Below are 17,038 nucleotides of genomic sequence, written 5' to 3' on the forward strand. Positions count from 1 at the left end.
GCTCTTCCTCTCTCACTCCCTCCAGCAGCTAGAAAAAGTTCGCAAGCGCAGCAATCGGGATGGGCGAGAGAGCTCTTCATTTACGGACCCACGAAAAGAAGCACCCGCTTCACCCCTCCCGATCCGCGCCGCCGCCGTTTCCCCCCTCTCCGGATGATGGAGGGCAGCCGGCGAAACCCAGAGAGGAGTTAGCCCTGGCGGACTCCCCTGGACCCCGCAGGGATCGAGGAGAGGCGCGCAGCTTTCCTTCTGTCCCGCAAAGCCTCCCCTCCCTCCTCCTCCCGCAAAGAAAAAAGGAAAGACCGAACCTCTAAACCAACCTTACCCCTCCCCCTCTTCCTGGAGGAGCTAAAGCCGAAAGTACCGTTCTGTGATTCACCGGACAGAAAAGAGGAAGGAGGCGGCTAAGAACGCCTAGTGCGCAAACTAAGTAAGTTAGCTGACAAAACGCACCCATCTTTCAGCGCCTCGGCCGGGTGCGCCAACTCCGCGGAGACCAAGTGGGCTCGGCGTGGAGGGGCCACCGGGGCGGGGAACCCGCTTCGCTCCCCCACGCGCTCCAGCGGCCCGGAGGACTCGGCGCCCGAAGTTCCTGCAGAAAAAGGGTGGTTAGCGGTGGAAAGAAATCAGGAAACTGGGCTTTCCCCCCCTCACTTCGCCGCCTAGTGTCGGAGAGATTGGCAAACGCCTTGGAGAGGACCGGGACAAATAGCCCTGGAAAAGTGGAGAAAGTGGTCAGGAAGTCGGTCCACTTCAGGCGGCTGTTTATCTGCTAGTGTACGGGCGAGGCGTGGCGGCTCAACTTCCAGTGCTTTCCAGGTGAGGGGACGGCCAGACTGCCGGTCCCACCCGGCCCGCGCGCGCGCGCGCGTGCGCGCCCGCCGCAACCTCACTCCTCAACGTCCAGGGCGCCCTGGGCAGAAAAAGCCCCTACCCAAGGTGATTCTCAATCCCTTACTAGACTTCTTCTCCCGAGAACTTTTGGGTGGAGGCATTGACTTTTTTTGGTGGCAGCTGCTCAGGGGAGCGAGGAGGAGGAGAAAGTGAAATTTGAAGGAGAAGAGCGGCTTCTTGTTTTTCCGACGTCTCATCACTTCTAGGAGGTTAAGGAAAGTTGTTGGATGTGGTGACAGCGGAGAGGGGCGTAGGACTTCTTTCCAGGTGGAGATAGTCCACCGTCTGTTCGGTCGACCCCTCCCGCGTGCATGTGTGCGCCAGCGGCGGCACGCGGTGCGTGGTTCGGCAAGTGGCGTCTCAGCCGGGACCTAAGTGAATGGCCCCCAGGGGCTGTGCGGGGCCTCCGCCGCCTCCGCCTCCGCCTCCGCCTCCGCCTCCGCAAGCCTGGTTCTGGCCGGGAAGGATGCTAGCCATGGGGGCGCTGGCAGCCTTCTGGGTCCTCAGCCTCCTCACCTACGGTTACCTGTCCTGGGGCCAGGGCTTGGAGGAGGAGGAGGAAGGGACCTTGCGAGCTCAAGCTGGAGAGAGACCAGAGCCCAGCACGACGGCCACCTCCCAACCCCATCTCATTTTCATCCTAGCGGATGATCAGGGATTTAGAGATGTGGGTTACCACGGCTCGGAGATCAAGACTCCCACTCTTGACAAGCTCGCTGCCGAAGGAGTTAAACTGGAGAACTACTATGTCCAGCCTATTTGCACACCGTCCAGGAGTCAGTTTATTACTGGAAAGTAAGTGTTAACACTTTGTATATTTATTCCTTGGAGAAATCTTGAGCATTTAATTAAGACCCAGCTCCTAATTTAAAGGAGTAACAGAAAATACGGGGAACGAGTGAATGAATGAAATGTGGTATTGAGTTATGGTGAGTATCAAATTGGATGCCCTGTTAATGATCTTGAACATCTCCTCTCTAGCCTAGTCTCATTTTCCTTACTCTCAGAGCCTGCTGTGAAGTGCCCTCCAAGTTTTTAAATGAGATCAGTACTTGTAAAAGTCTCGCCTACCAACCACATGTCTCCAGAAGGGGTCTCCTTTTCCAAATCTATTTTGGCTTTTGAGCATGCTTAGATTTGGTTCAGGCGTCACAGTAGAATTCACAATCGCCATCACTGATAAGAAAGACAGATCAAAAATTTTCTGCAACTCTTGGTTTGTTCTTAAATCTAGAATTGAATGATCAAAGCCATAGGTTCTCACGGACATAAAAGAGGCCAAGGAAACAGATGGAAAGCAACGTAAAATCAGTGTACAGATGACTCTGTTTGGGTCTTTGGTAGGTAATTTTCTCTGATTGGATTAATAAAGAGGGACATGTGTGATTACCAAGGCAATTCTCAAGATGCAAGGAAATTCAATGATAAATGTTCAACAGGAGTCCAATTTCATCTGAAGTTTTCTGCTCCTTTTATCTGAAGTCTGGGAATTTTCTGGCTAACTCTAAGAAAAATCAGATTATTTGGATGCTTAAGTAAAGCATTTTTAATTTGTTGTTTTGCTAAACAGCTAAACCTTCTACTTAAGGCATTCACTCATTTTCACAGTTCATCCTATTAGAATATGGGTTACTATTACTGATTTGGATGTCCAAAGTCAGCCTGTGCAACTGAGATAGACTAGGAGGTCTGGAGGTCAAGCTACCGCTGGACAGAGGTAGAAGAGAAGCCTTGGTGGTTCAGTATATGCATCCTGTGAGTTCAGTCTCGGGGAACCCTGCTTCAGTGAAGTTGTTCTTGGAACTGGATCCTCTAAAAGTAGCCAGTATCCATTGGAAAAATAAAGATTATTTTGTAAGAATCTCTGTCTTGCAGAGACTTTTGCTTACAGCATGATTTCCATTGCTTAGCAAACTGTCAGAACGTAGCATCACTGCCAGAAAAGAAAAGAAAAAAAATCCCATCCTTTCCTTTCTTGAGAATGAGAGATTTTAAAAAAAGTCTCACTGTACTTCAGAGATAGTTTAAAGGTTATTTGTGGCATCACAGAGTCAAGGGCATTTGATATTTATAAAGGAGCAGATTTTTGGCTGGAAAATAAGTCCATCTGGTGGCTGCAGATCAAGTTCTTCATGTCTAATCCCAACCACTCTTGTATTTGGCTTATGAAGTAAATGTGTCATAACTCACTGAATCTCTTCAACTAATTTAGAGAATTTAGATTTACTGAGATAGCCAGTGGTAGTTGAAAATATGTACATGAATTATATGAATTTTATCTTTCACAATAGAGCATATGCTTTAAGGCTTTTTACCAAATAAGAACATTTAGTTCCTAAACATTATCTTGCACTGATAAAATATCTAGGTTTTATCTTTTAATCTTTATGTTTACTTAATGACATGAAACAGAAATGAAGCTAGGGACGCCTGGGTGGCTCAGTCCTTAAGCATCTGCCTTCAGCTCAGGTCATGATCCCAGGGTCCTGGGATCTAGCCCCGCATCAGGGCCCCTGCTCGGCGGGAAGCCTGCTTCTCCCTCTCCCACTCCTCCTGCTTGTGTTCCCTCTCTCACTCTCTCTCTGTCAAATAAATAAAAATCTTTAAAAAAAAAAAGAAATGAAGCTAAAAATAATTCCTAACTTTTTTCTCTTTTTTAAGTTGAAGATGATATACAATGTTGCATTTGTTTTAGGCATACAACATAATTGATTCAACAACTCTATACATTATGCTATGTTCACCAGAGCGTAGCTAATTTTTCTCTTTTGTCAAAGGTTGGCTCTCTTGTTCTTTCAATGCAATCGAACATCTAATGAAAAGATTTATTCTCCTATTAAAATTTTCTATTCAGTGCGACAAATTGTGTAGCTGTTTTATAGACAAAAAGTTTAAATAGATACTGTAACTTGATTTAAATTTTTATTTGACTTAAGCTGAAGACATTTCCATTTGCAGTTCTCTTTTTTAGACTGGAACCTTCCTTTAAATGAACACAAATATAAGAAAGAAAGTAGTGATAGAAGCCTGGTTGTGGGCCTAATATTAATGGTGCAGAGCCCAGGGATTATGGTCATTTGTCCTCTCCATGAGCACATGTGTATACTCCCTGGATCTTCTAAAGTAAAACAAAACAAAACAAAATCAGAAAGCAAAAAAAAAACCTAACTGTCCTGAATTATTTTAAGTGAAAAATGGGTTATATAAAATACGAGAGGATTCAAATATCTTTTATGAAGAAAGTTAAAATGATTAAAACTGAGGCTACCTTTTTTTTTCTTTTTTAACAAGCCTCCTTTTATGTTTTGCTGAAGTCAAAATGTCAAAATCTATTCCCCTATACTGCATAAATGTGTAACAAATTCCAGATTGCTTTAATAATTTATGTCATACCCATCTGGTAATATTCAATATCAGTTAGACTGTCAGTAAGCATTCACTGTGTACAGATCCCTGTATTGGAGCTCTGAGGAACAGTAAGAAGTAAGCCTTAATCTCTGGGTAGTGGTCTTCAGATTTAAATCTACAAAAATAATCACTCAAAAGGCTAGTTAAAATGCAGATTTCGAGGCCCAACTAGCAATTCAGCCTCAATAGGTGTGGGGTTGAGCCCGGAAATCAATGGTGATTTAACAAACACTTCAGGCTATTCTGATGTTGACAGTATTAATACAAATTAAGGGTGTTATTATTAAGTGCTAACATCCACTGTCCCAGGATAATGCATTTTTATCTCGTTTAATCTTTTTTTTTTAAAGATTTTATTTATTTATTTGAGAGAGAGAATGAGATAGAGCATGAGAGGGGGGAGGGGCAGAGGGAGAAGCAGACTCCCCGCTGAGCAGGGAGCCTGATGCGGGACTCGATCCCAGGACTCCGGGATCATGACCTGAGCTGAAGGCAGTCGCTTAACCAACTGAGCCACCCAGGCGCCCTATCTCGTTTAATCTTAATAACACTCTGTAAGATAGTTGCTGTTGTTATCTTCATTTTACATAGTTACGGCAAAAAATTTCAAGAGAGGTAGTAATGCAGGGGCTCTGTACATGGGACTTTGAGAAACAGCATTGAATGTGTTCAAAGTTGGCCTGGTGATAAAAAAGGTTGATTGAGAAAGTGACTATCTATGTTTGATTTATTTCAAAGTAATTTTCTCACCTTTTGTTTTTCATAGTTTTACAAATAAAGACATGGATAAATGACATCATTTTTTCTTAAAAGAGAATATAGTGAAGGCTTCAGAAAGAGAATTAAAAGTTTTGCAATATTTAGAGGCGCCTGGGTGTCTCAGTTGGTTAAGTGTCCGACTCTTGGTTTTGACTTAGGTCATGATCTCAGGGTCATGATATCCGGGTTGTGAGATGGAGCCCTACATTGGGCTCCGCACTGAGTGCAGAGTCTGCTTGAGGATTCTGTTTCTCCCTCTGCTTCCCCTCCCCCCGCACTCTCTCTCTCTCAAATAAATAAATAAATCTTAAAAAAAAGTTTTGCAAAATTTAGGCACGCATTTTATGCAGACTTCAAAGTAGGAAAAATCGGCAATCTGAGCTGAATTTATATCTTTGGCAATAATTTCGTTTTTTTACTACTTTGTTATTAATTTTTCTACTTGAAGTTACCATGGTGATCATTTTTATAAATGCAAAGGTAACTCAAATGTGTATTTGTAATAGGATATTTGATAAATTCATTGCGTATTAAAGCAACTCCTGCTGCTTGCCCAGGGTAGTCACTCTCCCAACTTCTAACACCTCAGGTTAATTTTTGCCTTGTGTTTGAACTTTATCTTAATGGAATTATAGAAATGTACTCTTTCATGTCTGCCTTCTTTCTCTTAACATTATGCTTGTAAAATTTTTCCATGTTGTTGCCTGTAGATGTAATTCATTCATCCTCATTACTGAACAGTGTTCTTTTGTATAGATATACTACAATTTATTCATCCATTCTGCTGTTGACAGATATTAAGGTGGTTTCCAGTGTTGGGCCATTATGAATAGTGCTGCCATGAATATGTATTTGTATGTGTTTGTTGATGAACATATATATATGTTTCTCTTGAATATCTATCAGGAACTTGGATTGCCGGGTTATGGGAATGTGTGTATTCATTTTCTGTAGATACTGCCCAACAGTTTCCCTAAGTGGTTCCACCAGTTTACGCTCTTACCAATACACACTCTTAGCACTGTATGGAGAGTTCTGTTTGTTTCACATCTTTGTCAACGTTTGATATTGTCTTTTTCAATTTAGTCATTCTGGTTGTTATGCACTGGTATACCATTATGGCTTAAATTTGCATTTCTTGAGTGACTAAGGAAGTTGAGCATCTTTTTGTATTTTTATGGACTATTTGAATATTCCCTTTTAAGAAGTATCTGTTTAAGTCTTTGTCTATTTTCTCATTAGCTGATTGCTCTTCCTTGTTGATTTATGGTAGTTATTTATATATTCTGTTTCTTTGTCAGATATTTGTACTGCAGATGTCTTCTTCCACTCCATGGCTTACTTTCTCTCTCTTAATAGTGTTTTTGATGAACAGAAGGTTTTAATTTTATTGTAGTCTAATTAATAATCTTTTTCTTTTTATGTCCTATTTAAGGTATATTTGACTAAATCAGGATCATGATTTGGTCTTTTTTTCCTAAAAGTTTTATTGTTTTATTTTTATATTTAGATCTATAATTCATCTGAAATTACTTTTCTGTTATGGTGTAAGTCAGGGTTCAAGATTATTTTTTTTCCGTGTGTACCTCCATTTGGCCCACACTATTTATTAAAAAAGGCCATACTTTCTCCACTACACATCAGGGTCACTTTTTCATAAATCAGAAAAATATAGATGTTTGGGTCATTTCTGTTCCATTAGTCTCTTTGTCTATCCTTGTGCCAATACTACATTCTTAACTATTATAGCTTTATAATACTGATATCTGGAACGTGAGTTCTCTGACTTGTTCTTCAAAATTGCCTTAGCTCTTCTTTAACAGTTCATTCATTTTAAAAATATGGATGTACAAATGGGAAAGGTTGGGAGATTTGGTTTTGGAATATGGAGTCGTTCTTTTCTCAATCATTCTACTCTCTAAGTGAAATAACAAATGAGGTCATTAGCTGAGAATAAAGATCTGGAGGTTTAAAGACCAAAATAGAAAATATTCTTCCAGGAGAATGAGAAAGTGAATTAAGTAGGGAAATGCTGTACAAATACAGGGCACTCAACTGAGCCCACTTGAGATTTGTAGTCATAAATTTAAACAGAGATGGGTCATCGTTTGTTTGTTTTTCTCGTGCCATGGCCCAGTGCTGGTGTGCAGAAGAAGCACCATTGAAGAGGTAGATTTAACTAGATATGGGGCTTTGCCAAATCAATCAAGTGGGATCATGGACTCTAAATTGGCAAGGAAAAGGGGAAGACATTAAGGGGTTAATGTTCTCTAAGAAATCACCAGGTCAGTGAATTGACTCTGGCTGGGGTTGAAGTGAGGATATGTAGTAAACTTGGAAATCTAGATAGATATTGGTAGTTGGAGAAGTGTATGCTTGGGGTTAAAATTGTGTGAATGGTACAGTTTTGGGAAATGATAGGGGAATGGGTGCTAAGGTGAGATGGAAGAAAACATCTTTGGAAATGAGGAAGGCACGGTTTAAAGGGCAAGGTATTGGATAGATCACTTCAGTGGATATTGAAATTATTAACAACAATGAGAGAGGTAGTATTCAAGAGGATGGTGAACCAGGTGCTGGAATCATCAGGTGCTGGAGGTAAGGGGCAGGGCCTGGAACTAGGTGTGTGAAGGAGTCAAATAGGAAAGAGAGTCTATAATCTGTTGCCTTGCTTTTCGAGGGAGTTGAGCTTTTAAAAGAAGAGAAGAGCCAAAATTGTCTGAAAGTGCCAGTGAGGAATTAGGAGGACATTCATCCCTGCTTCAGGCTCTGTGATAATTGGGGTATGGGTAAAAGAACAGCCCCAAGTTGAGAGGATGTCAGGGATACCCAGCAATCAACTAAAACAAGAAGGTGGAGAGAAAGTCCAGGAAAGAGGAGAGGTCATAGTAAATTTTGCTAATGTGAGACTTTCAGTAACAGAAGGCTTCTTGGCAAAGGTTAGGGAGTTAGGAGTGGAGAGGGATTGGTTAAATCAGAGTAGAGATGTACAGAGACATATAGAGATTAGAACCTGAATGAAAGAAGTTACATTGGGAAGATTGGAGTTACAGTGAAAACACAAATGGCGCTGAAAGGCATTGTAGGATTTTCTCCACACAATCTCCTAGGAAATGATAAGTGTTCAGTTTTAATTTTAGTGTCATTCTGGAGATTGATTGAGCTCCTGACCGTGTGCCTGACTATACACAGTATGGCTGCAGTAGTTGGTGATGAACGGTCAGGAGCTTTGGGGGCTTAATCTGGTCTAGGAAGATAGGATCCATGTAGGCCTCCTTCCTCTGTAGACTGCAATGGGCTATACAGGCAGGGAAACATGTCTCTTGCGAGTTTACAAAGTATTGTTTCTAGATATGAAATTGTCAACAATTATGCTAGTGTTGAAAACCCTGAAAAAGTAATTGAATTCTTTCAGTCATTCTCACAGGAGAAAGATTCAAGGAAGCTAAGGAGAGTAGGGTTTGATTATTCCATTTCATAGGCATGTGGGTACACATATACATTTCCCCTCCACTTTTATTGTAAACATAACATCAAGAGTCGTGCATGCTTTCTCTTCCATCCACTTCTTTTATCCAAAGCCTAGTTTTAAGTAGTGTTCTACATACTAAGAGTACACAATAAAAATCAGTTGCTAAGAGTTCACTTATTACATTTGTAAATATTTAGTTAATGCATAAACATCTAGAGAAATGTTTATGGTTAGAAGTATAGAAGAGACAGAATTTTTTTCCAAGACTCACTTTGGCTTTGGAAAATGAATGTAACAACAAATGAAGAGGGTGGCTTTAAAGTCTCACATATCCATTTCAAAAAGAACAGCTCAATAGAGGAGACCATTCAACAAATAGCTGCCTCTTCCTATTTGACCTCATGGGTTTTTCTGACAGTAGAATCATGGTCAAGTAATCTATTGGCACACTCTTGTGATCAAAGTCCCCAATTTTAAATGAGTCTTTTAAAAAAGATTCCCTTTGAAATGAATTTCTATTCAGGTAATCCTGGGTGAGTTTCCTGAGTGGCTGCTCTGCAAGGTGGACATTTATTCAGGTGTGGAGAGTTGAGAACATTTTGTTTCATCCAAATGACCTCTCCTAGAGATCAAAGGTGAGAGAAGCGAAAGACTTAAGCCCCTGCTTCTAATATGAGCTCAGTGTGAAAGCCTCTATTTCAAAGTTTCATTCAGATTTTTTCCTACAGCAATATTCCAGAATTAAATTCACTCTAATCTTTTTCTGTATTTTACTTTGATATAATTAGAGTGTGTTGCAATGTTCTTTTATCATTCTAGATAGTAAGCATTCCCGGTAGTGTTACCTCATTGAGACATTCATTCCCCTGTGTGCTCTATTGCAAAAAAGACTTTTTACCTCTAATCATTTACTCCCTCTCTCTTCCGATTCACCCAGCATATTTGCTTTATTCAAGCATGACTCTCATTACATCACCAGCCTCAGCAAACACCCTCCCTGGTTCAACCCTGACTACCACAGAAGGGGAACAGAATTAATTTTTACTCACAACCTTATTGTACCAATCACTTTTCAAACATCCTGTCATTTGATCTTCACACCCACCCTGAAGGTAAAATATTTTTATTATTTTGAAAAAGTTATGAAATATTTCACAGATGTCTTCCTTTCACGAATGATATATGAAAGTTTTAGAGAAATTATGTAAGTTGATCACAGTCACACAACTTCTAAGTAGCAGAGACTGTATTTGAACATAAACTTGTGTGGCTTCAACAAGACCCTTGCTGTTTTCATCACCTCATTCTGCCCGATATGAAAATTGTAAGCACCTTAGTCTAGTCTTTAAAAAAGTTTTTAGCCTTATTTTCCTCTATCAAGCTTCACACTCTCCTCCAGCAAAAAGGATGATTCACTGTTCCTTGAGCACGTTCCATACTTCACTTTCTTCCTTCTTTTGCACATACTGTTTCCACTCCTTGGAATTCATGCCCTATCTGTCTTTGCCCAAATGCCAGCCATTCAGACTCACCTAAAATACTACCTTTCCTGTACAGCTTTACGAGATTCCTTAGCCAGAAATAATTTATTCTAGTGATGACCTTTCATAATTCTATTACTGTCTTATTATGCATCTCATTCATAGCTGTCACTAAACCTCGTACCTCTGATTTATAATCTCCATAAATCTCACAGTGCTTTGTACTAATAGGCACTAAGTGTATATGTGAAGAATGAATGAATGAATGAATGAATGAATAGATAAATAAATGATTATTTATTTCCCTCTGGCAGGCAATGTGATAGAGCAGAAATAGCATAGAATTTATAGTGAGGAAACCTGAATTACAGTGCTGATTCAGTGAACAAATTCCTGACTGACCTTGAATAAGTAGTTTAATCTCTCTAGGATTCCATGGTTTCACCTGTAAAATAGGAATAATGATATTATTTATATTGCCAACCTTAAATTGATCAATTGAGGTAATATCTGAAAAGTGTGAAAACTTTTAAGTATTATATAACTTTTAAGTAAAAATTCTTTTAAATTTAGAGCTATAGCTCTGTAATTTTTAATCATATACAAACTTTAGAGGAATAGTTCTTTTTAAAAGTTTTCTGGGATACAGTCATATCTCTTTTCCAATTTCAATCTATTGGTGCAAAGAGTTAAAATTAAATCCCATATGTTTTAATTTCTATACATAAGTTATTTTCAAATGATATTGTTAGTTCTGAGATATTCAGGAAGGTGATTAGGGGTATATATTTTTTTAATTTCTGCACTTGGAAATTGTGCGTATTGTTGTCATCATGCTTGGCAGAATCTGATGGAACCCTGCTAAGCTTGTGACAACTGAAAGCAGATGCATATTTAAACAATGACATTGTTTAAGAGTACAACACTAAATGAGAAGAAATGGAAATAGGGTAATGGAAAGGCCGGTGATTACTTCAAATTCCTTCAATCAACAACAACTTTAAAATTTTATTGAGTATCATTAACATACCTCATTCAGCTTTGAATGCCAGTTCACCCCAGGGACTACCACTCAGGAGGTACTCAATAAGTTGTTTTGAATTAAGACATTGCTCTTGGCTTCTTGGGAATTGGAATTTGATATGCTCTGTGACCACTATTTCAGTCACCTTCTAAATGACTATGTTGCCTGCAGCATCTTCCTTTAATACTAGGACTTGGGTGAAATTTCAGCATGTTCGAAAACCACTTCCCTGGTTAAAATCTTTTAGAAACCGACATTACCTATAGGCTAAAGCCCCATTCCTAAGCATTCTATATAAGGACCTTCAAAATATGGCTTCTGATAAAATTCTGGTGCAATCTCCCAACACATTGCCATTTATACTTTCTCTGGATTATCACTGCCAAGGTACAATGCCCCCCAGCCCCCCTGTTTCCATCTAAGCAGGTTTCCCTTTGCTAGAATATCCTTCATTCTCCTCTTTGTTGCATCCCTCCAGACCCTCTACTACCTTCATCTCCTCTGCAATCCTTCTCTGATCATTTTCTTACCCCACACCAGGCAGAATCAAGTGTGTTCTCCTCTGTTCCTACAGCCTCTCCTCTTTACATTTTTATAATATTTGTAATTATTTATGTACCTATTTCCTCCCAATTCCAAAATGTACAACAATACATTAAACTGTAAACTTCTGTCTTTTTAAAGACTTTATTTATTTATTTATTTATTTATTTATTTAAGGGGGGAGGGGCAGAAGGAGAGGGAGAGGTAGAGACTCTCAAGCAGACTCTACACTGAGCATGGAGCCCAATGTGGAGCTGGATCTCATGACCCTGAGATCACAACCTGAGGTGAAACCAAGAGTCAGATGTTTAACCAACTGAGCCATACAGGTGCCCCTGAACTGTAAACTTCTTACAACATAGTCTATTTAAAAAAAAAACACAAAAACAAAAACAGCATATCCTACTGATTAAAAAGAAGGATTCTGTAAGACACCAGCCATGTAACTTAAGCTATATATGCCTCATTTTCTCATGGGAAAATGGCCATGATAATTATAGTACCTACCTCAAAGAGTTTATTGTGAGGGTTAAGTGGGATTATGTACATGGAACATATAGAATAGAGTCTGCCACATAGAAACCTATTTATTTATTTGTTTGTTTGTTTCTATAAAATCTTGATCATCTTGGTTATTACCTTCATGCTGGGCAACTTTAAGCTATCCCACAAATAGTGAATGTTGATAAGCAGACTCTCAAATATTTCTTCAATAATTATACTGAATCACCATTGCTGATCAACTGGGATTTGATACTGTATTCCATAGAGTTAGGTGGACATAAATATTTAGATTGGTAGGAACTTTTAACAGTTGTTCAAGTATAATTTTAACCTTTATTATGTTCAGCAAAAGCAGCCATGTTAAGTGGAAGTTATTTGAGGAGCAGGGTGCTATGTGGGAAGAACTGTAGGCATAGAGTTGAAGACCTGGGTCTAAACACCAGTTCCCACCTACAGTGAAACCTTAGATAGTTACTTCATGCCTCTGAGTCTCCTCATCAAGTGAGAATAATAGGAGCTAACAGACCATTACTTTCTGGTTTGGTTATCCTATTAAATGAGACCATGTTGGTGAAAACATATAGAGTATTGCCTGACATATAATAGATGCCCAATACATTCTAGTTTTAGGTTTAACTCAATTCTGCAGGGCATTTATTTTGAATAGAAAAGGAAAAATCTTTCCAAAGTCTCAACTACACTTTTAAATTTTTTCCAAATTGGGGATGTGTAGAGCCTTACCAAAAATTGTGACAATACTCATGAACCTTTTGGGTTTACCATATGTAGGCTTTATACAACTTTTCTTGGGTACGATTATGACAGCCAACACAGTGATAGAACTCTTAGAATTCAAAGGGATATCACATGTAATTTTTTTCCAACCCCCTCATTTTATGACAATGGATAGGAATATTCTTTCCACTGACCAAACAGAATCAATAATAATGCATCTCTATCATAACACCAATACCAATCTACTAAGCACCTGGGCCTAGTAGGGAGACGAGCCAGAAAATAATCACTAGGTTATTGTCCTCTTGCTGAAGAGATATATTAATGTGCTTTCCTCAATACTTGGTTGTTCTCAGACTTGATTGGAGAGGGTAAGGGAACCAGACCTAGATGAGAAAGAAGCTGAGAAAACTAACTGGACCTTATGGGATTACTGGATTGGTCTATGCACCGTGACCACACAGGCTTTGTGAGCATGGTTTGGCAACATTCAGTGTCCAATAAGGTCCAGCCAAGAGGTACATAGCAGAAGGAACATGAGTGGCAATCAATACTGGATTAAATTCATGCCCACAAATCCAAAATAGGCACTCAGAAATGCCCAGTAATCTTTTTAACTTCCTCTAGTATATGTTCCATTCTTTAGAACTACGATTTCAAAATTTCTCATCTCCTCAAAGTCAGTTTCAGGATGAGTTCAGATATATCCTGATTTTTTTAAAGTGTTCTAGCTGGTCTGAACACTTACCTGACTTCAAAATTCCATCTACAGAAGCAATAATGAATAATCTATACCACAATATTAATGTATACTATAAATTATCTATAATTTTAACATTTTTAATAAATCTGTGATTTATTAGAAATTTATAAAAATTTGCCATAATCTTGGATCTGAGGACCTCAAGAATTTTTAAATTGTTTTATCAGACTTTTTTTTTTTAAGATTTTATTTATTTATTTGAGAGAGAGAATGAGAGAGAGCACATGAGAAGGGGGAGGGTCAGAGGGAGAAGCAGACTCCCTGCCGAGCAGGGAGCCCGACGCGGGACTCGATCCAGGGACTCCAGGATCATGACCTGAGACGAAGGCAGTCGCTTAACCAACTGAGCCACCCAGGCGCCCCTGTTTTATCAGACTTTAAACAATTATCTTCAGGGTTGAATATTACAAGATTAAAGACTGTATTATATCCTTTGACCATACCAGGTTTTTGCACAGAATAAGGCTATAATAAAAGTATGTGAACTGAGTGTATCAAACTTATCAAATTAAATTTTTTTTAGTTTAGGACACCTGGGTGGCTCAGTTGGTTAAGCTTAGGACTCTTGATTTCAGCTTATATCATGATCTCAGGGTCGTGAGATTGAGCCCCACATCAGGCTCCATACTGGGCATCAAGCATGTTTAAGATTTCTCTGTCTCCCTCTGACCCTCCCCCCAACATAGGAGAAAAAAATAAAGTTTTGTTAGTTTAGAGAATTTTTAACATACTTGAAAATATAAGCTCAAATACTTGAAATCAGTTTTGGTTTTTATTTTCTTTTTGTTTTTGTTTTGTTTTTTTTGCTTTGGTTCTAGTTTGGTTGTCTTTCAATGTTCTGAAGTATAATTTAATCATAAATTTTTCTAACTAAAAGGTTTAGTTGAAGATAAAATCTTGGGAGTAGAGCTGTAACATTTATTTGGCACTTAACAAGTGTTAAGAAATTATATATGTATGTATATACATATATAAATAATTCGATATTATATATTCTCTAATTTGTCTATGTATGTATCTCTCTTCCAATATGTATGTAGACCTCATAACTCAGGGGTAATTATTATTATCCACATTTTATATATGAAGAAATCAAGCTCACAGAAGTAAAATATCTTGGCCAAGATCCCATAGTAAGTAATGAGGCTAGAATTGCAACCCTAACACTATGATTGTTCCACTACATTACTCAGATGGTTGGCAAGATGGGTTTAGTATAGCTGCATAGCTACTCTTTAGAGTTAGAGTGGAAATTAATAAATATCTTGTTCAAGTAAAACCACAACAGGCTAAAATAGGTATAGCTATTCTAAAAAGCAGAAACTCATTTTCAAACTGGCTTTCTCATACAATTTGGGGAAATTGGGATAAGTTCTTATTATTCATTTCATATCTACATTAAGGATGACACTATTATTTTACCTTTCAAAATTTGTAATACTTAAATTGTTAATCAAACTATACTTTCTCATATTGAGATGAAACAAAGAATTTAAGTGGTCCAGGGGATTTAAAATATAATCTCAGCTCTGTTTTTGTTACTATGTTTTGAAGTAATAGTTGAATACTTCCTATAAAATGTTTTGTTTAAATTTGACTTTGAAAAGTTTTAAGGATTTTTTTCATACATATTATTGCCCCTAACCTCTTAAATATTAACAATTAGACATTTAGAACTGTAAGATGTACATAATAGTGCAATGTGTAAGAATTACCTGGAGAGCTTGTTAAAGCCTTCATTCCTCTGGACCCCACCCAGAAATTTTGTTTCAGAAGGTCCTGGGTGGGGCCTGAGATTCCTCATTTCCAGTAAACAGCCTGGTGATGATGAAGTTGCTGGTCTGGGGACCACAATGAGTGAGGAGTAACACCACAATACAGTTTTGATCTCTAAGGCTCCATGACTGTTTATTACCATCTTCTTTCTTTTTTCCCCCCCACCATTTAACACCCACCATATGCATAAGGCTGTTTAATTTAAATGCCATCCAAGTAGCAAGTGCAGTTAATTCATGTGGTTTTCTTTATATCCTCTATAGTTGAAGGCTTGTTTCAGGTTACGTAGATCTGGCTCCTGGAAGAGACAGTTTCTCTATTAATGTGCTTCTGCTCTCCCACAGAATGAATGATAAAAAAGATTCCTATTTTGGGCAAAGCAATTACCTCAAGAGCAAAAGCAACTGAATTTCTTAGAACTAAATTGTGAAATTAAAGGTGCTAGGAGATATAGATATTTTAGCACATTGTTCTCTTTTAGAACCTTTCTACCACAATGCCAACTTAGAGAAAATGGACATTTATTTTGGGGTCTTGTTTAAATCAATAAATTAAGAATTTGATCTAGTTTGCGTCAGTTTCAGGATGAGTTCAGATATATCCTGATTTTTTTAAAGTGTTCTAGCTGGTCTGAATTAGCTGAGGAATTCATTGTCATCATTTACCTTTAAATGAGATTAGGTCATTTAGTTTAACAGTCTGAGATTTGCTAAAATAATTCAGTGATTTGGTTTTAACAATAGAACTTCTCAGATCTCTTTTCTGATGTGGCTCCGAATGACCGCAGATGCCAAAATAATAAAAAATATATAATTTAAAATAGAGGGTTTTTTATTTTTTAAGACCAATGTTAAGCCTCACCACAAATCTATGAAGAAGGTGAATGTTAATGTTTCTCAGTCTTACAAAGGAGTCTCCCAAGGTTAAATGCATACCCTTAGAAGTTCTATAAAGGAGAAAACTACACATTGACTAATTTGTCACACTCATGTGTAAACCTTCATGAAGCTTTCCATTACCAGTTAATGGTTCTTGAGGTAATCACCTTTGATTTAATTAGGCTTCTTGTTTTTATTTCCCTGAGATTCATTCAGCATTCATTCATTCAGTACTGAGCACCTATTCTGCCAGATGCTGTTGTAGGCACTGGGAGACGTATCAGTCAACACAACCTACAAAAATCCCTGCTCTGGTGACTTTTATATGTCAGTGCAAGGAAACACAAATAAGTGAAATATATAGTATGCTAGCGGACGCTATGCTCTGTGAAGGAAAATACAGCAAGAAAGGGGATGGGAGTTAAGAGGGTAGTGTTATGGAGGTCATGGAAGGCCTCATTAAGAAAGTAAGGGAGGGAGTCTTGTATGTTGGTGCTCCAGGCAGACAGAACAGTAGAAGCATAGGCCCTGCGGTAGGAGCAGCTTTGATATGTTGAGGTACCATTAAGAAATCCATCTAGCTGGATTGATCAGAGGGAGGACAGGGGAGAGTAAGAGGAGGTGGGGTCAAGGTGGTTAAAGGAGCCAGATTCTGTAGTGCAGTGCAGGCCAGGACGGGATAGGGACTTCCACTGTGAGCAAAATGGGAGCCATGGAAGGCTTTGAGCAGAGATGTGACATGAACTAACTTAGTTTTAACTGAATTGCTTTGGTGCTTATGTTGAGGATAGATTGTAGAAG

The 17,038-nt window shown here is 38.7% G+C and overlaps 1 protein-coding gene across 2 annotated transcripts in view; it reads left to right on the forward strand.

Annotated features, from left to right (window-relative positions):
• Positions 1-1,273: 1,273 nt before the first annotated feature.
• Positions 1,274-17,038, forward strand: part of ARSJ (arylsulfatase family member J) — a 76,467-nt gene continuing 60,702 nt past the window's right edge. For both annotated transcript variants that reach the window (XM_021684470.1, XM_044912636.1), the window contains exon 1: positions 1,274-1,689. In XM_021684470.1, the coding sequence (XP_021540145.1) occupies positions 1,274-1,689 (416 nt within the window). The remainder of the gene's footprint in view (positions 1,690-17,038) is intronic.

Source organism: Neomonachus schauinslandi, chromosome 2 (genome assembly GCF_002201575.2).
Source record: "Neomonachus schauinslandi chromosome 2, ASM220157v2, whole genome shotgun sequence".
Taxonomy (NCBI): domain Eukaryota; kingdom Metazoa; phylum Chordata; class Mammalia; order Carnivora; family Phocidae; genus Neomonachus; species Neomonachus schauinslandi.